General features: G+C 37.1%; 1 protein-coding gene across 8 annotated transcripts in view; it reads left to right on the top strand.

Moving 5' to 3' along the window:
• Window positions 1–27,407, top strand: part of amph (amphiphysin) — a 111,086-nt gene that overhangs the window by 54,889 nt on the left and 28,790 nt on the right. For all 8 annotated transcript variants that reach the window (XM_015354457.2, XM_015354454.2, XM_015354461.2 and 5 more), the window contains exons 5-11: window positions 4,209–4,304; window positions 4,714–4,821; window positions 5,019–5,104; window positions 7,016–7,091; window positions 16,017–16,099; window positions 19,686–19,824; window positions 21,027–21,155. In XM_015354457.2, coding sequence (XP_015209943.2) covers window positions 4,209–4,304; window positions 4,714–4,821; window positions 5,019–5,104; window positions 7,016–7,091; window positions 16,017–16,099; window positions 19,686–19,824; window positions 21,027–21,155 — 717 coding nt within the window. The remainder of the gene's footprint in view (window positions 1–4,208; window positions 4,305–4,713; window positions 4,822–5,018; window positions 5,105–7,015; window positions 7,092–16,016; window positions 16,100–19,685; window positions 19,825–21,026; window positions 21,156–27,407) is intronic.

The following is a 27,407-nucleotide window of genomic DNA, read 5'->3' as shown; positions in this document are numbered from 1 at the left end:
GTAAATCTAAACTGTTTGTGTTCAATTTCTGGAAAAGTAGAAATTAGGATGCATTTTTAAAAAATAAAACAATCTAAAAATGTATTTGGTATCAACAACAATTTTCATCACATGTTATTAGTAAGTTGCAAAGATTCCTTGAAGAAAAATATGCTTTTTATTAATGAGAGCTACAGTACATGGTTCATATCCAAAGTTGTTCACACATGTTGCCACTCTCAGGGTATGTACAGTGTATGTGCTGAGACCGTATGTTGTCTATCATATAGTATGTGTCAGAAAATAATGTGACAGTTGCTTCTTAATGGAATTATCTGAGTAAAAGATGTTCATGGGACAGTAAGAGGTCAAGCACAACAACTCACTCAACTAATTTCATTGCCTGTCCTAGCTCTTCATGGAAACTATTACAAGGTCGTCTCTTTGCAACCTCTGATTGATATTAATCAATTTCAGGAGTCCAAAACACATCATAAATAAGGAGAATTGTAAATCTAGGCCAGCACTTGTAGTATTATGTTTAGAAAAGACAGAAGTTGACTGTTGTGGCTTCTCTTCATGTATCCCACAAGTGAAAAATAATCAAGCATTTTTTAACATAGTGTAACCATGAGGTTACTTACAGCATACTGTACCTACATTGTAACACAAATTTACAAAAAGTAAAGTATTTTGGATTAATAAGTTTTAAGGAGGAAGAAATTGAGGAAGAAATGGAGTGTGAAATTCAGATAATATTACAACACCTTGAAATTAATTCATCCTAGAATGAGAGTGAGGAATAGTCTTGACCTATGAGCAGTTCTCACTCAAATACACCCAAAATCACTGAGTGTGATTTAGAGTGATTTTAATTTCTGAACTGCCAAATGATTGAAAACACCATTTTCACAAAGCTTAGCCTGCTTCAAGCAGAGTGCACAGTATAGAAGACATGTAGTGATGTTAACAGTTTTCTCTAAGAGACCATTTACACTGCAATGCAGAACTCCTCCATAAATCTGCAGGAGGGGAGGAAGGGCCTTATTCCAACCCTGCATTAGACTCTTTATGCTTATACTCTCCCAAAATAACATCACATTAACACCAGTCTTGGACTTATAGTAGTGTAAATGTAATGCTAATCAGAGACCGGGAAAACTGCTACTTCAGTTTTCTTTGGCTACAGTTTTCTGCTGTTAGCCTATAGTATGTTATTCTCGCAGCCTGAAATGTGATATAGAGAAAATGACCTACATTACAGTACATTAAATGATTAAACTACATTAAATGACCTATATCATTTTTATTCCATCGTCAGGGAACATTTATTTCAAAGAAATATACTGTTTTTCTATTCTCATTGCACAGTGCCTGGAGCTGTGTTGTTTTATTCAAGTTGGTATTGATCGTCTCAGTCATGCTTCAAAATGTTGGTCTCCAGATACCTCCACATTTTGATGTGTTTTCATTTAGAAAAGTCATTTTAATAAGTTTTTGTTTTGTGAATATGTAGTGTAATGCAGCATTGTCAAAGTGGCATAAGAGATATTTCAGGAGCTGAGTTGACAAAAATGTTTACCCTGTATTTTCTTGTTTTCACTGTGTCTAGTTGTTTTTGAATGTAGATATATTTAAACATACAGTATATACTGTACAGTAGTTTCAGGCAATTGATCTGTACATGGAATCCTGGTATATATCCCTTCTATTAAGGGCAGGTTAATAGACTGAAGTGCATACAGAATGTGCTGTTACTGTGAGGACATACTGTACAATAAACTATTTGTGACGGAGAAGTAACATTTTCTTATTGGAATTGAAATCTGTCTCCTGTGGATTGCAGAATGAAGTTAGTCTAGGGAGGTTATTTTTCTCTGTGGAGTCTAAAGTGGGCCTCTGTTTTCAGAAGAATGCATCAATAAAATACAGTTATTATCTTTATTGTCAAGAGACTATAGAAACACTTAAATTGTCTATTGCTGTATAGTGCTAGCTATAATACATTCTTTGTCAGTATATCTGCATTTACCCCGTAGAATTCTGTCTCAGAGCTCAATGAGAGATCCATTTTATTTGCCTTGCAGACTGGTAGTTTGCAATCACAGTAATATACTGTATTGTAAACAAGTGTTGTCCATTTGAGCATCTTTGTCACTGATAATAATGTATGACTTGCAAGTGATTGGCAAGGCCCTAGCAATAAAACAGACTGATAGAATGGACTTTAGGCTCTTATTTAAAGCACAGTGCACCCAGCATTCCGATTTTACAGGCAGCTGAGTGGCAATAGCAGTCACGTCGAATGGCACAGCCAAACAGAAAAATTGAACATTCAAAATGAAAAAAATAATAAAAAATTAATAAAAAATGAATTAAAATATTTATAACAAATAACAGCAATACATCAAGTTCACAAGCAGTTTGACTCACTTCCCCTTGTCTGTCGACAAGATGGCGCTGCTCAGCTCCCCGTTCGGTGCCTGACTGTCTTGTCAAAAGTACTGAATTGTCTTTATGGGGGACACCACTACATCGTCTCCGGCAGTGCTCGTTACAAAAATTCACTTGTCCCCTTCGTCGTTAAAACATCAACATCAAGGTGTATCTTACTTTAGTTTACAAACAGACTACAAGAATGGCCTAGCCATGAGCATGACTTGAAACAAGAGGCTCAATGGACACTTGAGTATCGCTGTGCTGTTTCGGTTGCGCTTCACTGAAGAAATATGAGTTGACCCTTGTCAGTGTAGAGCTGAAGGATGTGTTTTCACACATTGCATGATTAGTCATGTTTCACAAGTAGTTTTACTTAGGATACAGTTGTATTTTGTCGTTAATGACAAAAATGCAATTTTTCAAAATGGCACATAAAGTTGCACATTATCCAGGTCCTGCTAGCTATCTCACATGCCGTATTGAAAGGAAAAATAAAAGTGAATTCAAAACATATAAACCATTCAAAATATTTTTGCCATTATGGAGTCTGACAATGACATTGCTGTTATTGTCTTGTTCCTGCCAAGAATGATATAAAAAATCTTTCTATGTACGTTTTCCTTATTATGTTGCGAAATTGTGGTCCACTAGTTCCACTGATTGGTAGCTGTTACTTACCGTATCCTTATTCTCACTTAAGCCAAAGTCCATAGACTTGCCAGGACAGAAAGTGATTCACCCTGTGGAATGAGTCCAAAAAAGATTTAATAGAGTTATGAAGCAAGTCTAAAAACTGAAAGTAAGTATACTTTCAAAAAATGAGCTGATTCAGAAAATGTCTGAATTTTCTAAAAAATATAAGCATTTACAGTGTCATTCTGTTTCACTTCAGTGATAAATGGATCTCTAGGTTGCCAGATTTCTAGCATCCTGGATTATGTGAAATCTTAATTTGAAATCTTGCATTAAGATGGGGAAATAAGTGGACCAGTCTTTGTGTTTTCTGTATTGTGTATGCTTGTAGCATAGCGCAACCTGATTGTGTTAGTATCCAGTGCCTTACTAGCCATCTTTTTTCATTCAGACGCTAGAGTGTGCATTGTGCTTATGCTCTCTTTGGAAAGGGGACCCCTGACTGTTAACATACTTGTAGTAGTGTCCCCAATTTTCAAAAAAAGCTCCTTTTGCAGAAAATGCATGCTTGTGGTATTTTGAGTCTCACTGTCTTGCTTTTCAAGCAAAGGGTGGCCTTTGTTCACATCTTGATCCTGAATCTTCTGTCATAATTGTTCTGCCAATACATGGACTGCCTGACAGTCCAAATATACATCTTATACAGTAGTTGTTAACAAAACTGTCATTCAGTACATGTCTACCGAAGACTTCAAAATGTTTCAGAACTAGTCATTCTCAGTAATTTTCTACTTCCTGACAGCACTGAAAACTAAATTTGAAATTTAGTGTTGCTTGAGAAATGAATATTTTTTTAAAAACACAGTTTTGAGTCAGACAAAGTGCTTTCACAGTTACTTGTAGATCACTTGCACCACTCCCCATAAATATACACAAACCTCAAACTTGCATGAACATTTTGTTCAGGTTTGTATCAACCTTCCACACTTAGAACTCTTTAAAAAGAAACCCTTTGTATCTTAAAATATTATTGTGTCTTCTGTATTTTCTTTTGTGGCTGAACATCCATTGTAAAAAAACAACATGGCCACGAATCATAGCCCTTATTTGATTACTGTTTTCTTGAGAGTAGTTTGTCATTTTTATTTGTTTTGCAGAACTGTGATGCCCTCTGGGAAGATTTCCATCAAAGACTGGTGGATGGAGCACTTATCACCCTGGACACCTACCTTGGACAGTTCCCAGATATAAAAGTACAGCAATTTTCAGTGGTTTGGTTTAATTTCAGACATTTAGTAGATGTAGTAGCAGGTACTGTATTTGTTTTTGTATTTCTGTGTCATTTCTTAGAGAGACTGTCTGGAAGACAGCTGTGCTCTCATTAAATGGAGACAATATTTAATTATGGACATTCTGGCAAGTGTATTGGCCCTCTGCAATATTCCCTTGTTGATCATTGTCTGTTGTTGACACAGCACATGGTAAATAATTGTATTCTAAACCTGAGTGTGTCACTAAGTACTACATGCCCATTAGTTGTAGTTGAGTTACTTTTTTTCCTGAGACTCCATTGCTATGGAAACTACACTCAGGAAAAGATGTCTCTGTGCCGCATATAGGAGCCAGTTTGCTAAAATTGGGTGCACCTTTTTTTCTCAATAGACACGTATTGCAAAGAGGAGCCGGAAATTAATTGATTATGACAGCGCCAGGCATCACTTAGAGACCATGCAGAATTCCAAACGCAGAGATGAAGGTAAAATCACAAAGGTAAGTGTTTTTTACCAAAGGACAAAAAGACAACAGATGGTATCTTGAAATACTAGCATTCTCCTTCAAATGCGGGGAAAATTCAGTGTTTGCAAATTGGAATGCACCTCTCAAATTTCACTGTCCTTCTGACACTGCCTTTCTCTTTTCATGGCAGAGGTTTTTGCCTTTTAAATTCAGCCACTCTGTCATTTCAGGCAGAAGAAGAGTTCAACAAGGCACAGAAGGTATTTGAAGAGTTTAACAATGATTTACAAGAGGAGCTGCCATCTCTCTGGGACAGGTATGAATCTGTGTGGCAGTGACGGACATTCCACTGTTCTGGCTTCAGAGTCTGACATGCTCATGAAGCAAGGGCAGTACTTTGTAGGCCCAACTGCAGAGGTGTAGGAGGATAGCACGAATTCCGGACTGTTGACACAATAGTACAACTTAATGTACCGGACCCAGTGTTTGCTAACCAAATTTATTGTATTATTTAAAGCATTGGGAATCTAAAAATGACTCCCAGTATCCTTAAACCAGGACCTCTCTCTTTCGCCTGAAATCATTTATTAATTAATCAAAATGAAATGCCTAGACTACTCCATTTTCAGCTTCTCACTGAATTATACAAGGAATACTGCAGTGGCTTTTTACTGTGATAGCCATCTCCATTATTATATCACTGATCAGTAATACAGCACCATGCATGCATGTTCATCATAGTAGTTAATTTGACCTTTGTCATGAATATGACAATAGAATGCGCACCTTTCGAGTAGTGATTTGTCTTTGGTATTTATTATAAGCAACAAAATAGACTTGTGTATGGCTCTTTGCTTGATAAAAACTTCCAGGAAAAAAGGGATATGATCATGGCAAGTAGTTTTAGGAAACTTACTGTGACCTCGTATTTATAGGTAATAATAGCACAAGTTGTAACAGCTTGAATAAGAGCATTTTTTTTTAATTGCCATGGCAGCAGCCGAGAGACATTCTGCTGTTCGATCTAGGAAATAAAGAGCTATGGTCAGTGCCAAAAACATTTTTTATTGTTAAAAAGGTTTTGCCGATTTTACAAAATAGTAAATCTGACAGTGGGATATATGTGGTTCCAGGAACAGCCTTGAGTCCTGCTGCGATGACTGACTCATGACACGTACCATATAACCATCTCAGATAGTTTTTGTTAATGTGTATTAGTCTTTATTGATTTATAATTTATTAAAATGTGTATCTTGTGCCATAAGTGTATTCAAACTGTTCTTCATTGCATCACATGCTCTGTTGTGCTACTTCCTGTCTGTTACAAAACATTTAATGTTACATTAAAAATAGCATTTTTGGAATATATTTCTTGAACAAAAACTCTATATGAAGTTATTATTTAAAGGTACTTGTATCAGCGATCATTAATAGACCATTGAGTTTAACACATTTTGAATTATGAATACCTTTAAGAAGCATTTACTTTAAGACACTTTTGAATCTTTTGAATCAAAATGTTTCTAACGTGGGTGTAGTCTGAAGAAAACACAATCTGGTGGTTGCAAACAGGGACCATTTGATGTTTTGTTCAGTTTGTCGCTGAGGGCTCGAGTCCAAACACATTGTGAAAAATAGTATATCCAGTACAAACAGCTTGCAAAAGAAGAAAGATTGGAAGAAATAATGTTCCAGTGAAGCTGTTTTTGTCAACCACAGTAAAGAAGTCTGTAAACAAATAAGGAGAAACTGTGTATTTTAAGGCTTAAAGCATAATTACATAACCATTGTTGCACACTTTCGCTCACACACTGCTTCAAGCACTTTTTTGTTTAATATCTCTTGGTGAACATGGTTCATAGTTATAGTGCAGTTATATATATTTTAAGCATCTTTACATAAAAGTATATCAGATTTTCTTAACATGCTGTGTAACAAATTGGAGGAAAGCAGATGTACAGTAATCATGTAAACCTTTCCGTTGTGTCTTCTCACAAGTGATGTATCGAAATCCTTATTACTATTCATAGGAATAATAGCATTCTTTCAATAATCTGTGCCCATTAATGTGTTTAGGAACTGATAGCAAGCTAAGTAATGCAGACATAATCTAAAAACAAAAGGTAACACCACTTTAAGACTATAAAAGAGCACTTGCATTTTACTGGAGACACTGTTGAGACTAAACTGTTCTGAACTATTGTTGTTTTTTTCCTCTTCTCTTCAGTCGAGTTGGTTTCTATGTGAACACTTTCAAAAATGTTACAAACCTGGAGTCAAAGTTCCACAGGGAAATCGCAGTGGTGAGTAAAGACTTAATAACTGCTTTAATTGATAGCAAATTTCAATGGTTATTTAGGTTCATTCCTTGGTTTTCTATTGTAGTTTTTCACTATTTCAGTCATATACTGTAGTTTTACCTGGATTAGAAAATACATTATTTGTGTATTATGAGAGTAAGCATCTTGATGTTTGGATGTTTGGCCTTGAACAGAAAATTGTGCAGAGCATCTGTTTTGAATGAAACATTTCTCTTTTTCCCTTTCTTTTATTTTATACAAAAACAACATATAACGCTCTTTCACATTAACACATTAACAAACCTAAGCATCTAAAAAAAACAACAAATAGTCACACTATATCCCAAAAAACTGTGCGGAGTCTGTTTCTAACTCAAGATCCCCCAGAGTTCTTAAGTTTGTTTCTTCAGATCTTTTTTTTGTTGGCTGCATTAGTCTAAATGTTGTCTGATGCTCTGTAAATACAGGATCTGGTATATTGAGTACTAGAATGTTAACACAAAATGTGTGAATCTCCTCCTCTATAATATTGTAGTTAAAAGCATTGACACCAGAATAGTACTCAGGTTTGCCTTTAAGAAGTATTTAATTTAATCATTCTGGTCATCATGTTAAAATAAGGATGTTGTTTCTCTAAAGCCAGTACAAAGAAGATAGACCAGATCCGGTCTCAAAAAACAGATTTTATGTACAAAGAGGTTAAAGGAACCAATCTTATTTGTCTTGACATTATAAGAAAAGTTTACTCAAACAGCAAATTCTGAAAAATTTCAGTGGAGTTATCCAATGGACCACAAACTCAGTAATTAAATGAGGTCCTAAGAGGGACATATTTAGGTTCGATAAGATACAAAAAAAAGTCAAGGTGAGCAAAATAGTTGCTTCTTTTTTCTCACCCTTCTGATGTTTATGTTCTCATCTATTTCTATAAATAATGGACAATCGTTATGTGATACATAGTGATCAACATAAAATGTATCTGGAGACAAGATAAACCATCATTTGGGCTAGATACTGTATATCAACCCTCAGATTTTTCATTTGTGAAGGAAAAACCTTCTGGGTTTGTAAGTGACTATGATTAATATTGTCCAGTTTGTGGATTTGATCATTTCTGCTAATTGCAAATCTTGCAAGCCCACTTTAGGAGTGTTCTTTGAATATCTTAGTCTATAAGACTGTTTTTAAAATTTTAATGACCAAAGTAAGAATAAGTTTAGCCTTAAAATGCAAATTCATTTGCCTGTTGAATACCCCCTCAGTATTTTGCTTAAAAGAGTGACCATGCCACACATTTGCCTTCTCTTTTGTTAGTGCTTAACTGCTGAAAACTCAGCAGGAATGTGTGCTTGGAAGGGTCTGAGATTTTTCGTATACAGTATGTAAGCTGCCTCACTCTGAGAAGTGCTGTGACACATTTCGGGGGGCATTAGCAAAATGTGTTTTTTTCACATCCCTCCAGTCAGCAGTATTTCACAGCAAATGAACACACAGATGCTGCTGGGATGTTTCTCTACTCTAGAATAAAACATGTTTTTTTTTTTAGAATGTGTTAAAGCCTCCTACTCTCACTTACAATACACTGAAACTACCCAGTATGGCTTTCAGATCTTTCACTTATGATGAATATGGAACAGTGCCTGTAGGAAAGGGAACAGTAGAGTAGCATGGTTATCACAAAGAACTCAATGCTTTTAGAGTATTCAGTGTAGGAGTGTATCACAGAAATACGTGTAAAAAAATAGATGTCACTGTGTGAGCTGGTTGGTGGATTACATATACTGTAGGTAAGCTTGTAAGAAGCAGGCCGTAAATAGATTGTAGGCCCATAATTAATAGATTTACATCTCTTGAAAAATTATAAAGAAGTGCAATAACAAATGCTGATTAAATTTCATCATCATGAAAAGTAGCAGAGGCTCCTGTATGGCTCAGCAAGTAAAGGTTCCTGGTCAGGTGTAGATTGAGCTCTATTATCCAGGCATTATGGGTTTGAACTGGGTCATGTCAATACCCAGCTGAGAACTCTTACAGTATGTGGAGGCTGGGATAAGTTACTAGGGCTCTCTCGACTCCCAGGGCCACAACAACCTTTTCAGGTCCCTGGGCACTTGCAGGCACGTGATGCTGAGGGATACGTCTCTCTTGCATCTGGCACTGAACCTCTGTATTGCCTGAAACATGTTAAAAGACGAGTGGCTTGATGGTGGGTGGAATGAAGGAATCTGCCTACACTTCTTCTTTCTCCCCTGTGTGGGGTAGTACGGTTGATAACCATGAGCCAAATCATGTAAAATACACAACTGCTCATTCCAAATTGGGTGGGTAAATAAAAAAAAAGATAACTGGTGATACTAGATTAAGAAAAATCATTGGATACACTCATCAAAATGGCCTCTAGTGCATGTCTGACATTTGGCAGTTCTGCATCTTGAAGCTCTGAAATCTTGAAATTCACCAGTCAGCTTCCCACTTCTCTGCAGTGGAAAAGCACAAATTAGATCTCCTTGGAAACCAGAATAGCATTATGCCAATGAATTCACATTTCCCCAGTGGAGAAAAAAAAGGCCAAAGAGCATGAGACCTTGCGCCATGGAGGTTGTGGAATGGGATATGTTGTAACGGAGCCGGTCCTGACTCCCGTGTAGCGCATATTAAGGACCTTATGCAGACCGTATAATCCAGAAGTGACTGGAGAAGGTCTACAGGGAAAAGACGATGAGGAATAGAACGGATAGTGAAAAGGGGGCAATGCCGACAGTTATCAGGTGCAAGTGGGGAGCGCAGGCAAACAAGTCCAAAACTGTCCACGGGGTAAATCTGGGCGCAGTCCAAAATCCAAAACCGGGTGATCCATCCAAGACGAGACAAGGTTAAAATCGGGAACGGGATCTGGAACAGGGGGTTAAAAACAGAATGACGAGGCCAGGCGCTCCGGGCCCTGGGTCAGGACGCCGATCAGAAGCCTAAGCCCTCAAGCCGCGGATGTACAGTATGGCGATTTTAATGCCAAGCGGGCCTTCAGGCATCCGTCTTCCAGAGCAGAGCCCTGAGCTTCCGGAGCACCGGGTTTAAATAATACAGCGAATCCCGGGACAGGTGTACGTGATAAAGTAACTAAAACACAAAAGGGTTGGAGCGCCCTCTAGAAGAGGGATGACAATTGTGACATGTGGTCTGTCTATCCATTAGTCTGTCAATGCATTGCTTAATCAAGATTGACTTTGAAGACATGCCACACCTTGGCAAGATGTCATTTATAGCACATTTGTTTTTCATTGTCCCCTTTTCTCTTCAATATAATAACACATTCCTTAAGGCGGAGAGGTAAAAAATTGCTTTACCAATTCAATAAAAGGAGGTACTGTAGGAACCAAACTTTAACTATGATCCTGTGACTAATACCCTGCTCTTTAAAAAAAGACCCATGGCAACTTTAATGATTACACTAGGACCATGGTTTAACATTTCATTCAAATAAAACACCCCCTACAGGATACTGTAGTGATATTTTGAAAACTCGGGTTCAGAAGAGTGCTGCCTACTCTTGTACCAACATCAGGCTACAGCAATCTGATTTTACTTGTAGGTCTATGGTGCTGACCAGGCCCGGCTTTGCTTAACTGTAACGAAAGCGTTCTTTCAGGACTCTATCCAGACGACACAATCTGGGGAAGAGTGAGGAAAACACGGGGAAAAAAGCATGCAGGAGTCGAGAATGAAAACAGGGGGCATGTCCATGGTACACAGGTGTTCTGGGGGGTGAATCCAAGGCAACCCCAAAAGGGAGTCCAAAGGGAAATCCAAGACGAGGCAAATGTCCAAAGCCAGGCGGTCCATCCGAGACGAGGACAAACGAGATTAAAAACCAGGACAGGATCCAGTGGAGGGTCGGGGGGGAAAAGAGGGGAATGGGACCAGGCGCTACAGGTCCCGGACTCACCTGGTACAGGAACCAATGCAGAGCTCAGAACAGAGTGAGCATCTGGCTTTTAAGGTGGGCTGGACAGGAGGCTGGAAAAGGGGGCAGGTACACAAAAGCAAGTCAGAAATGAAAGAGCCGGAGCGGCCTTAAGGGGGAGGGACTACAATCGTGACATTAACATCTGAGATCTGATAATAACAAGCTACAGTACTGTACTTGGTGGTAACACTGCTCTTTCTTCTTTGGTTTATCAAATATAGATTCAGATTCATATTATTTTTAATGTCCTATTAGAAAAATGTAGTCTTCATCCTTCTTGCACCTGAACTACACTCTGGTGGACAAATAGAACAATATAGAGAGTTGCCATATCTATGTCTCTGGTACATTGCTTTCAAACAGTAATCAGACCCTTTACAAAAAAATCCAATACTGCTGGATTACAAATGATACTTCATCTATTTGACATCTATTTCCAGTCAGTATTTTTATTGCCAATTGCCAAAGAACAGAACATTTTTAAAGACAAAATCAGTTGCCAGCAAATAGCTTAAAGAAAGTCTAAAACTGAAATATGCTGCTTGCTTAAGTATTCAGAAAACATATTAATATTTAGTAGAGCCACCTTTTGCTGTAATAACAGATTTCAGTCTTTGGGGTACAGTATGTGTCTACCAGCTTTGCACACTGGTTAGGAGTGATGTTTGCCCATTCCTCTTGGTAGATTTGCTCCAGCTCATTCAAGTTCCTTGGACAGCGCTTGTGGATCCCAACTTTCAAATTGTGCCACTGATTCCTGATGGGTTTGAGGTCAGGAGTGTGACTGGGCCACTCAAGGACATTCACCTTTTTATTCTTGAGCCATTCCAGTGTTGCTTTGGCTCTGTGCTTGGGATCATTGTCCTGCTGAAAGGTGAATATTCTCCAAAACATCAGTTTTTTAGCAGAGTGCAACAATTTCCCTGTACTTTGCTTTATCCATTTAACCTTCAATCCAAACAAGATTCCCAGTCGCTGAAGCATCCCCACAACATGATGCTGCCTACACCATACTTCACAGTAGGGACGTTGTTTCTTGGGGCATGGGCAGGGGTAGGTTTGTGCTACACATATTGCTTTGAATTGTGGACAAAAAGCTCTATCTTGGTCTCATCTACCACGAAACCTTTTCCCAAATCTTAGCTGGATTATTGATCGTGCTGTCTGGCAGACAGGCTTTGAGATGGTATTTTCTGAGTAACAACTTCCTTCTTGCTAACCTCCCATACAGGCTAGTGTTATGCAGTAAACTTGATATACTGTAGTTTACTGATGCACACACTTTACTCCACTCACAACCACTCTGATATGTTTTGGACCTTTTTCCTTTTTAACCACTTTATCTCTGACTTTCTTAGAATGTTCTTTAGTCTTCATTTTCATGCCTTTCCTTCAGATTCACTGCCTGATCAATGATCCCTCAACAGACTGGGGTTTTTATTCAGTAAATGTGACAGTCACTTCAATGGTACACAGGCAGAGGCCAACAAACAGACAATTTATTCCTTGTTAGGGAAATTTATTTCAGTTTTTGACTTTCTTTAAGATACTGTATCTGCTGACAAATAAATAATTTTGTCTTTAAAAATGTTTTTTCTGTTTGAGCATGTAAGTTTTCAATAAAAATACAGATTGAAATAAAAATGGTATCATTTGTAAGCCAGCAACATTTGATAATGTTTAAAGGGTCTGAATATGTTTGCAAGATACTGTACTGTACTGTATATTCTCCATTCATTTTTCATTTTGGCAGGGCTTTCTATATGATTTATGAGCTTTCTATATTTCTATAAGTTTTATTTTGTTTGAATCTAGATTTGAATATAACAGTAATTAGAGCTAATTGTTTCCTCTCTCGCCTTACCCTCTGAAGTGTTTCCTGTAGTCAAACTTTAGAGCCTTACTCACACAGAAATGACTGCAGTAGTCCATCCGCGTTGACTACTTGAATGTGTTTTGGTTTAACTAGAATGTTATTGTGAAGCATTTTTAACATCATTATTAAGATAAAAGGTTTTGTGTAGTTATTTGCAGTTGTTGTGTATTTTTTAATGGTCAAACATTAACTCAGATCAGTATACATGTAGATAAATTGGAAGGAATGGGGACTGGTATGTTTCTTTCTCATTTGATGAGCTAACACAGTGGTTTAATCACTAAAGCAAAGAGTTTTTTTTCTGTAGATTTCCAAATTCTGAGGTTCATATTTCTGCCAATCCCTTTGTGTTTAACACATTGATAAATTTGTAAATATGAAATTAATTTGCCAGCTGTCATACTGTTTCTGAATATCAGACCTTTGGAAAATGTAGAAGAGACTGCCATTTGGCATTTCTGTAGTAAGTGCTGAAGAAATATTTAACCCCAGAACTACATACCGACTGTTACCAAGAAAGCCCTGCATAGCTTAATTAGACAGCAGTAGACTACTCACTCTTGTGTAAGCTTTCATTATATTCCATCCAAAATCTCAATTTCTTTTGGAATTTTTTGCTGAAAAATAACATAAGTTCATAAATATTGTCACAGTCTGTTCAGGAATTTTCAAACAATTCAATAGATACTGATTGATCTTTTTTTTAATTCTAAGAGCTTCTTGGGTGTCCTGTCATTTTTATGTTGATATGGGGATGTATAATTAATATAGTTTGAGAGAAGAGGTCCAATTTTTATGTCTTCTGCACCCTTAGGTAGAAATATGTTTCTGCTATTAAACTTTACAAGCGTCTTCCCTAGCACTTTGTGTCTTGACCTCTTGCAATTGTAACCTTACCTTTGTTCATCCTGTGCCTCATCGTCTCCTCACCCCCTCATCAGTGTTTTCCACTTCCATTACATGACTGGAGTTGCTGTCCCACCTCTTCTTGAACAAGAAGCTCTTCAGTCTTTTTTCTAAGTCCACTTCTCAACATTTCTGGTCTAATCTACTGCATCTTTTGCCACAGCCCATCTTTGTTTTTTTGTCTCTACTCCTTCCACAGTCCTATTTTATACAGTCCCCATAAGAGCCCACCCCCCAAGTTACTTATAACCACTTCATGTATATAATATATGATTATAATTAATAATTGCTTATACGTCTATAGTGATTTTCTGGACACTCCACTCAAAGCACTTTACAGGTAATAGGGACTCCCTTCCACGACCACCAATGTGCAGCATCCACCTGGATGATGCGACGGCAGCCATAGTGCACCATTACAATCACCACACATCAGCTATCAGTGGATAGGAGAGCAGAGTAATAAAGCCAATTCATAGATGAAGATTATAAGGAGGCTATGATTGGTAAGGGCCAATGGGAAATTTAGCCAGGACGTTGGGATTACACCCCTACTGTTTCCAAGAAACACTCTGGGATTTTTAATGAGCACAGAGAGTTAAGACCTCAGTTTTCCATCTCATCCGAAGGATGGCTTCTTTTTACAGTATAGTGTCCCCGTCACTATACTGGGGCATTAGAACCCACATATTTTAGACCGCAGGGTGAGCGTCCCCTGCTGACCCCACTAACATCTCTTCCAGTTGCAACCTTAGTTTTTATCAGGTCTCCCATCCAGGTACTGACCAGGCTCACACCTGCTGAACTTCAGTGGGTTGCCAGTTGTGAGTTGCAGGTCAGTTTGTACTTTGTACAGGATCCTCATTCTCAATCGTTGATACCCCCATTGCCTTCGCCAATCATGGCCCTAGCAATAAAGCCTAAGGGTCTCAACAATCTTATGCACCTTATACTGGCGTCCAACTAGTGTGGTGTCTGCCCTCGACATAACCCTTCAAGCTTCCACCTGTGGCCTCTCAAGTGCACAAGACACATGTTTCTCCTCAGGGCCATCACTTTAGCTGATATTTCTTCTTCCTTTGGGGGTTCGCTCATAGAATCTGTCTTCATCTTTTACATTGTAGCACATGTCTGCATGTGGTAAACATCAGCCAGATGAGTTAATGCGAAACACTCAAATACTAACTACACAACAACTTTATGTTAATCTTGTCTTGTTATAATAAGAATTTAAGTGAACTACTGAAATGGAATTGTTAAACAGAAGTTCAGGAGGAGGTCAAATTGTAATCTTGCACTTTTTATGTATAAAAACATGTCTGCTATACAACAGCCTTCCTGTTACATTCCCTGCAAGTGAGAAGGGGTTTGGCAGGTCTAACTTTATGGCCTTTTCCTCAGGAGAGTTAATATTAAGTACAATATGCCTTTAAAGTCTTCTAAATCTTGGCATAATTAGATTTTGACCAAACTCCTGAATTCACAGAGTGTGGAATTTATGGGTTTGTGCGCATTATCAGGATTTACCAATATCTGAAAAGCTGTAGAACTTTCAGTATAAATTCTTGTATATAATGTACTGTAGTATAAGATGACAAAGCAAACCTAATATGAAAAAGGTATTGGATTGGTATGTTCAAGCACAAAAGGTTGAAGTGTTGTTTTTTCAGTTGGTTTTTATAGGTGCTAGTGATATTGTGATAACAGCAAGCCTCTCATAGCAAAAGAACCCCCTTAATAAATAGACTTACGAAGCAGATGTGATGCTAGGATACGTTGCCATAGCAAAGTTGTGAGAGGCCTTTTCTCATTCTAGACTTTCTTATGTTCTAGAGGAACAAGTACAGTAATAGGTTTATTCCATGCTGAAAAAAGAAGAAAAAAAACACGTTTCGGCCATGGAGCCTTCTTCAGGTGACACCTGAACAACCTCACACCTGAAAAAGGCTCCACAGCCGGAACGTTTTGTTTTCTTTCTTCTTTTCTTCAGCATGGAATAAACCTATTACTTGTTCCTTTGCAGCCTACGCATGCTGACGCAGCTACCCACCTTTCTTATGTTCTGACATTTACAACATTACAAACTTTGACTCTATAGATACTCATTTGTCCATGTTCTGCACATGTTAATGACCTATTTTTCATTTTTTAATTACTTTCTTTTTCTTTTTCTTTTCTAAAGCTGTGCCATAAGCTTTACGAAGTGATGACCAAGTTGGGAGAACAGCACGCAGACAAAGCCTTCACCATCCAAGGAGCACCAAGGTACTACATTGGGAGAGTGCTGAAGTCTAAATATGAACAGGCAGAGAGAAAGGCTCACATCCTGAGAGTAGTGTCCCCAGATTCATACAGTACATGCTTTCAATGAGACAGGTAGTATGCAGACAGGGCTATACTTTACCTAACAGCATCATACAGTAGATGGCAGACTAATAAATTAATATCTCCCCATGTGTTTTGTTTTTCTGAACTTTTCATGTGGTTCGATATATAAGTATTTAAACTTAATGCCTGCAAAAGGCAGCATTGGAAAGTTCTAGCTGCTGTCCAAATGCAAGACTGGTGCAAAGGTTAATATAAACCTGTCTGTGTTCCTCAGAAGCTTTCTGTGAATCTGGATCAGTATTGTTCTCTTTAAAATTCTAAAAATAAATTCATCCTCTAAAACCTGTCCCCAAACTATTTGCAAATTTGTTCACATTAAACAAGCTATATAGGGAGATATTTGTAAGTAATGTCCAGAAAGAATAAAGTTGAGACATCCAAAACAATCTGTTATAACATTCAAACAAAGGATCAAAAGGCCAGTGAGTTCTTCATCTTCAGCTTTTTGATGTAAAGTTATCAACTCAAGGTGATTACCTTAAGACAATAAAGATCAAGAAATAACAAAATCATTGCAGTTATTTAATGAAAGACGTACAGTATAAGACACACATTTGATGGTAAATTTGAAGCAAAGTCCATAGAAACACTGAGCCATCACCATTCTACTGTGCATCTCAGTAGCTTATAGAATTTGCAGGCCTAACTGCAAAGGAGCTTCTAACAGAGCACATGAGTTCTCTTCATGTTGCTGACCATGACTCTCAGGGGAGAATATACTGTATAAATAAAGAGATCCCACAGAAAGGGATTTTCAGAAAGGCTGAAGTGAGCCATGCAAAACATACTTTACCCTGCAGCAGTATGAGCTGTAATTACTCCTCCTGTTTCTCTTTTGCATGTCAAAGAAACCGGCGGTAAGTAGACAGATGATTTGGTGTTAGATGCTTGCACATCTTGGTTCTGTCGCAGAGTCATGATTGGATGCAAAGTTTTTAATCATGCAGTCTGTGTGTTCTGTTGAAATGGGGTTATACATTAGCATTGGTCCAACTCTCAGTCCTGTGTTTCACTTCCATTGTTAGCTTATATCAGATGTAACAACAATTGAAGTAGTATGCAACCTACTGTACAGTAAATAATGCTGCAGGACGCATTTGTTTCATTCTTATTGTCATTCTTTTTGTCTCAGTGGTTGCTAAATTTCTGGATCCACCAAACCTATGAAACTTCGTGGACTTCTAAAAATGAGTTCATAGTTTTTCATTTGAGGGAAATGAAACTGTATTTTTTCTGAAAAAAAAATTCAAAAAGTAAGGACTGGGTGCTGAACCAACCCAAATTCCTAATGACTGACTGAGACATAAGGGTTTATTTTATTCAGACTGCTTGTGCTGCTCAACGTGGTGTACTAATGTAGAATACTAGAATCATGTGTGATTTTTAATTTTAAAAGTAAAACAACGTATGATTAGTTAGATACAGTTTAGCTGTAAGTTGTGTGTATTTTCACCTTTCCCTTATAGTAACAAGGGTCCTGTGCAGGCCTGATAAAATAAAATTTCCAATGCAGGACTAAATCTCTCCCTGCTAAACCTTTTTCTTTATTGCAAATAGCCATCAGTAAACCAGCGACAGGTTTCTTTCGCCTTAAAAATAACACGGAAACGGCAATAAATATTCCAACAACCATAAACAAACAGTCCCTTACTTTAGTTAAAAGGCTGGTCTCTTTAGTGCTCAAATTACCTAGACGTGTTCCATAGACTGAGATCTTAAAAGTAAAAGTAGCCCTCTTGCTGTCCTATTTAGCCTCCTCCTGTCTTTCTTTCTCAGTATCCTACTGTTTTTTCTCTTCTGATTCTCTGTATGCCTCTTTTTCTCCTGGCTTAGAGGCTAATTTCTTCTTTGTTCCATCTCGAAGAAGCTAGATTAATGACCTCACTAAAAATTGAGCAATTTAATCATTGCTAAGTATTTATAGAATTGTAATCAATGCTGTAGTAAATGAACCTGTTAAAAAACAAACAAAATGATGGGAGGATATTACTCCTAAATAGAAATAATAAGACCTAAAAGGAACATTGTAATTAAGATGGACCTCTTGTTGGAGAATTCATACAAATACTTCTTGCTGGAGTCAAAATAGTGTCACATGAAGGTTGTGTTGGACTTAAGTGTGGCATTGGGAAGGCTGCTAAGGTAATCTTCCTAAGCTTCAGCAATACTATAGAGAAAAGGACTGAATTAAGCCTTAGTAAGACAGTGTTAGTGTAGATCTGCATAATGAACAGTTTATTCAGTTACTGTATGTTATTTACCTTTGATAAACAACAGAAAAGGGGAAATCTGAGATAGAGCAGGAGCTAATGGAAAGCAAAACTTCTTGTGTCCCAGTGGTTCACTCGTGAGCTATGAAATGTAAAATTAAACACCTGATAAATTGTGGTGTAAATCCACCACTTTTTCTCCTTTACTTGACATAAAGTTAAAATGCAAATATGTTATTTTCAAAATTATATTTAAGGATTTTACTACTGTCTATTTGGAATACAAAAATATAATTTACAGTAGTTTCAATATTAATTATGTTGTAGTTTATCTCAGAAACAATAAAAACTATAATACAGTATACAGTACAGTATGAAGAGTTTCTTCTAACATCTTCGAATCCATGATATGCCATAGTTTGTTTCCTTGGTCAAATAGTTCTTGACCTTAAATTCAATTAAACTGTCATAACATATGGCAACAGTTAAACTGACTCTAGTTTTTCTATGTATGTTTCTGATCAAACAGACTCAACACTGTGACACACACTTTCAAAATCTGTTAACTGCGAGACCTCCATTTCCATTCTGCTGCTGTTCTTATGTGAACACGTAAATCCAATCTAACACCTCTGTCCAAACTCATAGCATTGTATTCTCTGGATTTTCTCAATGTAATCGCTTTGATCTATGTCACTTAACATGTTTTTTAATATAAATCTAAGTATTAATTCTGAAAATTATAATGGGAAAAAGGAGTACTTTCTTTATGCTTAGTTTGCAGTGTTTCCTGTGTGAAGTGTGGTTTCCTTATCCCTGCAGGAAAATATAATTAAAAGTTGTCTGGATTTTGAAAAGAAGTGCATGTTCATTGGTTGGACAGCAACATGGACTGATAATTTTTTAAGATAAAGAGGTGTCAGAACTGTAGCAGCACTTTGAATGCTATCCAGTACAATGCATCATTAATGTTTTCTTAAGTATAATAATTATAATAATTCTGAGACAATGCAGTTTATTCTTTAAACAACCTTCTTTTTCATACAGAAAAATCCATAGTCAGACTAGCTCAAATATAACATTTTCATTTATTGGTTTAGTCAGAACAAGAATGTAACGTATGTGGTATTATCAATTATAAAACAGTTGAGCATATTTTTCCAAACAAGGCAGTTGAGCACTTCAACAATCCAGCTAGTTGTTAAGAATCTGCATCCCGATGAATAACTATCCATCTCTTCCAACTGTCACAGTGATTCGGGCCCACTACGGCTTGCCAAGACTCCATCGCCCCCAGAGCAAGTGTCGCCTCCTGGCAGCCCTGAAGCTAGCCCCAACCACATGCTGGCCCCCGCCTCGCCTGCACCCGCGCGCCCCAAATCTCCATCACAGGTAGTATTGGACACCTTGAAAGAAGAATTCCATTATTGAAGGGCACTCACACAGGGCTGTCCGATTCACTGAAAGGAAGCCATAAAACTCTGCTTTCATATAAGGTTCAATTAAGGGTGCTGTGATCAAATACATCAAACACATGATGGCTCATCGCAGACATGGGTGAAAAAATATTATGTTGAGGTCACAAGATGTGGGTCTTGACCTTTCATATCAGATTTGTGGAGGTTGTGAGATAAATTGTCATTTTGGCATTTTGAAATTTTTCGTATAACAATGCAGATATTATTCGTGGTGAAGGTGTTGGGGGTTGTAATCTGCTACAACAATCAGAAATTGTAACTTTGTAAATTGAAATAGAATAGTAAATTGTGGGAGTACTTGATGACTTTTAGGAACCGAAACATTATAACAGTCTCACACACAGATTCTAAATATACAATATACAATTTATTAATATAACTAAAACGTGTATAATAAGCAGAAATGTGATAGAAAATATCTGTGAAACAATCTGCCATTTACAGTCTAGCTCATAGGTCTCATATAATTAGATAACTTATTAGATAAAATTAGATAATTTTATATACAGTACAAGTAAATAAGCATTTACCATCATGAACTAAACTTCAAACAAGTGTTTGGAATACTAATTCAACTCTCAAGACTTATAATGTGAATAATGAAGTTTTACACTCAAAGATCCATTGCCACATGTCCTTGATGAGTTAAACTTTGTGCTGGCTGGATTAGGCCGTGGCAGCTTGCTCTTCTCTGTTCTGGGAGGGTCCCAGTGCAAACAGAAGAGAGAAAAAGAGCTTTTCCTTACGTTGAGACTTACGATAGCCTTGGATATTATGAATGATGAAAAAAAAATCCAACTGTATCATCTTGTTGATGGGGCAAAAATAACAGTATGTTTGTGAATCAAACACAAGATTTCTTCTTTTCAGAAAGAATATCTTGGGCAGAATTATGTACTTTACTGATTCACTCTCTTGGCCTGGCACCTTGGAGAAAAGCTTACTGTTTAATTAAACTATGGTCCTATTCATCAGTAGCAGTCTACATATCTAAGCTGAAGGATGGGTGAACTAGTTATGAATGTAATTTTCCTCTGGATGTTGTATGGCTCTTATGGACCAAAGCTGATTATTCCAGGTTTTGGGAACTTAATAATATTTATCTCTGGTTTCCAGCTCAGGAAGGGGCCTCCAGTGCCCCCTCCTCCAAAGATCACCCCAACCAAGGAGCTGCACCAGGAGCAGATCATCAGCCTGTTTGATGACAACTTTGTCCCTGAGATTAGTGTTACCACACCTTCACAGGTCAGTTTCACCTCCTGCCTCCCCTTTTATTATGTTAACTTTCCTCAGCATTTATTTTTTTGTGGTTTTCTATGTTTACACTATGCACATGTATTTGCTCAACATTTTTTGCAACAGTCTGGGGGACATTATCAGTATTTGGAAAATATGTGCACAATAATATGCAAAGTTGACTTTGTATACAGAATGTATTTTACATTGCATTCATGGCAAATTAAAAATATTTTTACAGTATAAATACAGCAGACCCTACTTGTTGTATAACTTATTTATGAACTCAGTTATTAATATTGTCATGATTTAAGTCTACTCATCAAAAACTTCATCGTGGTGCAACACTTTCTGCTGGTTTAAGGAATACAAAATCCATATTAAAACTTTCACTCCCAGTGTCCTCACTTCAAAAGATGGAAAGTATAACATTTATCATTAGCCATGTTTGTCATCAGTATTCTTATTCAAAATTTCAGTGTACATAGAAATATTCAGAGAAAATCAGCATTTTAACAGAATTTACAGTAAAGCCTTTCTCTTCCAATCCTTTTTGTTCTAGTCTCTCTATGATGTATAGATTTTTTTTCTACCGAGTGTGTTGTAAAACATGTATCTGCAGTATGAATCAAGACTTCTACTGCAGTTAAGGTGGAGTGGAGTTCTCATTGACGTTTGATTAATTTAAAATTGTTTCCTACTGACTTGAATCAATTGTGCATGGAAGGTTTGCCTCCTTTGACATGATCTTTCTTTTTATGAAATAGAATTTGTGTCACAAAAGCAGCTTCTGTTCATGCCTCTTATGTTTGGCACTGCAGAGTCATTCTAAATGAAAATGCATGTGGGTAAAAGGTTGTTTAGCACAGGCATTGTGATTAGTCTTGATATATTACAGATGTTCTCTACTTCCTCCTGGGAAATCTCAGAGTATTTCAACCCTGTATCTTCCTTAATGAATATAATAAATCACCTCTTTACTTTGGGTACCCATCTATCTGATATATTAGCTGTAGAGCTCAGATGTGTTTCAGTTCTATTACCAAGTCCTAATATTTATTTTAAAATATTGTGCTGCTGACCACACAGCTGTGTGCTTCTCATTAAATACAGATTTCATTATGTTTGAGAGTTTCTGACTATTTGCTGCTCCTCATTCATTCATTGTATCCATTAATTGTCCTTCATAGACATTTTCCTATGTTTTTCTTCGTGTGTTAAATTTAAAGATCTGTTGAAAAAAATGAACGAAATACATGATCTTTTCTGGAAAAGTCATTACTGTAAAAAGAAAAAAACGATGGAAATGGCATAATTTTTATGGAGCTAGTCATTTTATTGACTTTTTTTTAAATCCAAAAGGCAGCTCTTCAACCCCAACCTCACTGTGAAGATATCTGCGTTTGTGGTTTGGGGACCCCTTTAGTCCTGTCTGGGGGTTTTGACATTCTTGACCTTATAGCGAGTGCTGTCATTCCCTCAGTTAGGCAAAGTAATACTAAACACTGTAATATTATGCCCCTTTATAAAATTAGTTCAGGTGGGTAGCTGCGTCAGCATGCTTCAGCACCCCTTTATAAAATGTTTTGTTAAAAGTTCTTTATGTCTGTCTCGTTGTGTTTAGAATTTGACTTACCTACTGAAATGGAGTTAGACACAAGTTCAGAAGGGGTCAAATTTTAATTTCACACTTTTGCTCTCTTATGTACAGTATACTGTAAATACTCACCTGCTGTACAACTTTGTGCGCATACAGTATTTTCTTGCACTCCTCCCTTCACCCCATCTTCACCATTGTATCAGCCTCCCTTGTTCATTCCTCTTAAGTGAGGAGAGTTTTTGCAGTCCTTACTTAGTCCTTACTGCTGGGGCCTAACACTACAATAAGCATTGCTATCCGCTTATATTTGTTGTGCTATCGTAAACAAAATTTGACCAAACTACACAATTATTTTACCAGTAACAGAGTAGAATAAAATTGGCATTGGATGTTTTGGACATGGTTAATTGGCTTACAAAAATGTTGCTTTAACACCCACTACTGCCAATTTTTTAATGTAACTTTCTGAATTCAGATGCCTACTGTCGATCCACCATAAATTGTCATGCTTTGGCTTTGTTTTTACAAAGGCTTTGGTTTTTTTCTTTACTAGCCTTAAAAGACCCACACACGTAACCCAAATCTGTCACATTGCAAAAGCCTGACCACCTACAGAGCGAGTTAGTCACTTTATTGACATAATCTTTCAGTGGACAAAAAATATTGAACATGCTTTAAAATATGCAAATAATCTCTGCAATATTATAATAAATTAAAATCAATAATGGTTTTATTTATTTAAAATTTCCTTCTTGAGAAAATGTTCCTTTCAGGGATTTGTTGTCAATCTGTACCAAATTTGTTACTCTTTTGAAACTGTTAGTAAATAAAAAAGAGACAGATCCCAAAACATTAATGAATAACCAAGCTTCTTGGAAAATTCAGTTCAATGTACCAGATTAATATTATATGCAATACTCATATACTGTATATTTATTTAAAAAATTTAATCACATTTTGGAAGATGCATCCATCCATGACCAAACACTGGGCATCTCAGAAGTATAGGGCACAAGGCAGAACTACACCCTGACTGGGATGTCAGTCCATCACAGAGCCCGCAGACACACTGGGACAATTAAAAATAAGCAATTAACTTAGCCAGCATGTCTCTTGGAGGTAGGAGAAAACTAGAACATCTAATGAAAACATATATGTATTCAAGCAAAGTCCACATAGAGGGCTGCCAGTCCAGAATCTAGGGCCCAAAAGTTATGAGGCAATTTCAGGAATATTGCTTTTGGTTAATTTCACTAAAAACGTATTTAAATTAAAATTTTCTAGACTCTAGGAACTCTAATCTAAAATGTAATATAGCTTAAATTCCCTTTTCCTTCATTTAAAAATTCTGATACACACCAAATTAAGTCTTATTCCTTTGGCAATCTGAATAAGGATCTTCCTTTAATGTTGTTATCATGAATTTGTATTTTCAGTTCTATATTTATTATAATCATGTGTCATTTCAACATTGCGTTTTAATATTCAGGTTTTTTTGCTCTGTCTGGTGACAGCTTTATTTTAATTGTAGCAAGGTACTTATACTTAATCTAATTATATAAAAAAATGAAACACTTGCAGCAGTATTTACTGGAAGGGTCTTTTATATAGTTAAACAAAAGATTAGTGCTGTCACAAAAGATTCTAAATGTTTCTGCCTTCACATTAGCAAACAGAACATCTTGAACAAATCCATTCTTAATGAGTCATTTACAGCCTTAGCATAATGAATATTTAATTTAAAATAAACTGTACCGGTTTCTCAGCAAAGTAATTTCACTAACAGCTACAAGAAGGAACAAATCCCTAATTTAACCATTAGCGTGTTAGTATCAGTCACTAATTGAGTGGTTCATGTAAGAGCAAATCACATGTTATATTAAAGTAATGTATAATGGCCTCCAGCCAACAGAGGAGTCACTCTGTAAGGGATCAATCTTCTAGTGAAATCTGAGGTATTGCACTAGTTTTCTTAATGTTGTGATGCACGTTTCTATGTTTTTAGATGCTCCAAAATAATGTTCAAAAGACCAATTAAATATAATCTTTTTTTTTGGATGGGGCAAACTTGGGTATTTTGATCAGAGGAGAACTATCAGCTATCAGTTTTATCCTTGATCAGCTTCACATGCTGGATCTCTCTTATCATCTTCTGCACTACTTTGGATGAACAGGATGTACAGCAAAGAAGTGAACACCATAGAAATAGCTATTTTCAAAAATATCTGGGCAACTGATATTTTTTACTGTAACCTGTTTATTAGATCCCATTCTTACTGTTTTATTTCTGCCCTCAAATGAGTCTTTGACCACTGAAGTGGTACCAACAGCCTTTAAAATGGCTTCAGTTACCCAAGTGCGTAAATAAACAACCATGGTCCTGGACAATCTAATCACTTTTTGTCCTATATCCAACCTACCACATCTCGGAAAAATTTTATAACATGCTGTTGCAATTCAACTAAATAACCATCTCATTGCAAATAGCCTCTTCCAAACCCTCCAATCTGGTTTCAGACTTTTCCACAGCACTGAAAGTACCTTATTAAAGTTAATAACGATCTTGTAATGGCTGCCGATTCCAGTTCTCTATCTATCCTTATTCGCCTTGACCTCAGTGCTGCTTTTGATATCAGATGTTTTGATAGTTAATCATAACATCTTATTTTCTCATTTTAAATGGTTCATCTCTTACTTTACTGACCACCGACACTTTGCCTCTCTGGGGGTTTTCAGTTCTAAAGTTCTAAAAGGATTTGTTAAGTCTAGTGTTCCTCGGGGCTCAATACTGGGGCCCCTACTATTTAGCATTTAAATGTTCTCGCTTGGTCAGTTATTAAAATCACGTAGTCTGAATGATGATTTATGTCCTGTTGATGCTCAAGTTTACATCAATACTAAACTTGAAGTAGCTGTTTCTGCACTCTCTAACTGCATCTCTGATATAAAATCCTGGATGACTAACAAGTTCCTTCATTTAAAGATTGAGGTCATTCTTCTTGGCCTTTCCCATCTACTACTGTACCTTAAGCCAATGCAGTAGCCCTATCTGTGCATGACACTTGAATTTTAATCTAAATTTAAAAATCCAGGGAAATATTTGACCCAGGCTTGACATGTGATCCACATGTGCAAAATATTGCCAAAAAAATATAATTCTTCCATCTCAGAAACAACATGTCCTGTGTTGTCTGTGACTGTAGTAGAAAGGCTTGTCAACACATTCATCTTTTCCAGAATGTGTTACTGCAATCCCCTACTTGCTGGGATATCTAAATCCACACTAAAAAAACTTCAGTATGTCCAGAATTCATCAGACAGAATCCTGACCAGGTCACAGGTGATACTATTACTCATTTTCTGGAGTGCTTGTGCTCCCTATCAGGTTCTGTGTCAACTTTAAAATCCTCATGCTCACCTCAATTCAATTAAATTCAATTCAGTTTTATTTGTATAGCGCTTTTTACAATGGACATTGTCACAAAGCAGCTTTACAGATTTCCTGGCCTGAACCCCCAGTGAGCAAGCCTAAGGTGACAATGGCCAGAAAAACTCCCTCAGATTAAAGTAGGAAGAAACCTTGAGACAAACCAAGACTCACAAAAGGGTGAGCCTATCCTTCTCTGGCCCACACCGGGTTCATTAAAATTCACAGCTATGAAATTTTGTATTACATGGTGGGAAAACCAAAGTAGTATTTTCAGCTCATGTACGGTGATGTCTAACAGTGTCCAGAATGTTAAGTTAGTTTCCTTCAGTTGTGATTTTCACAGAGAAGTTGAGTTCGGGGGTGGGGGGCAGGAGAGAGTACGCCAGGGTCATTCAGTCCGGTAGCCTTGTAGAGCCAAGTCTGGCAGGTGATCAAGTGAGCAGGACTGCATGATCAGCTTCAGCAGATACAGTAGGTAAGGAAGGGCTTTGTAGAGCATCGGCTATTGATTTTATGACTGGTAGAAGGAGCTGGTTTCTGGACCTGGGCCTCCAAACAGTCCACCTCAGAAGGAATGGATAAAAAAAAGATAATGAAGTATTAGTGAATGACAATGAAAGCAGAAATTGGTAGATTGCATGGTCTGTTTTTTCTAAGTTTTTATCTGTAGGCTTGACTAAACAAATATGTTTTTAGCCTAGATTTGAACATTGAGAGTGTGTCTGAATCCTGTACATCTGTGGGAAGGCTATTTCACAATTGGGGAGCTCTATAAGAAAATGCTTTGTTGCCAGCTTTGACTTTTTTAATTCTAGGAACATCTACTGTAGGTAACCTGCTCCTTGTGATCGAAGTGTACAAGAGGGATTATAAGGGAATAAAAGATCACTCAAATATTGTGGGCCAAGACCATGCAGAGCTTTATAAGTGAGCAACAACAATTTATAATCAATGTGGAATTTAACAGGAAGCCAATGTAGAGATGACAGAACAGGAGTAACATGTTCATATTTTCTAGTTCTTGTGAGTACTCTAGCTGCCGCATTTTGAACTTAATGGAGTCTATTTAGGGACACCTCACATAAAAGGCTCGACGTGGTTTGCCACCTCCGTACCTATCTGTCTTATTATCCTACTACTCCCCACCATGGAATCTTTGTTCACCTGATTGTGGTCTCCTGTTTGTCTCTCAAGCTCACTTTAACTTATTATTATTCTGTCTCATTCCCAA

The sequence above is a fragment of the Lepisosteus oculatus genome, chromosome 6, assembly GCF_040954835.1.
Source record: "Lepisosteus oculatus isolate fLepOcu1 chromosome 6, fLepOcu1.hap2, whole genome shotgun sequence".
Classification (NCBI taxonomy): Eukaryota; Metazoa; Chordata; class Actinopteri; order Semionotiformes; family Lepisosteidae; genus Lepisosteus; species Lepisosteus oculatus.
Note: the sequence above shows the minus strand (reverse complement) of the source record. Positions and strands in the feature narration are given on the sequence as shown.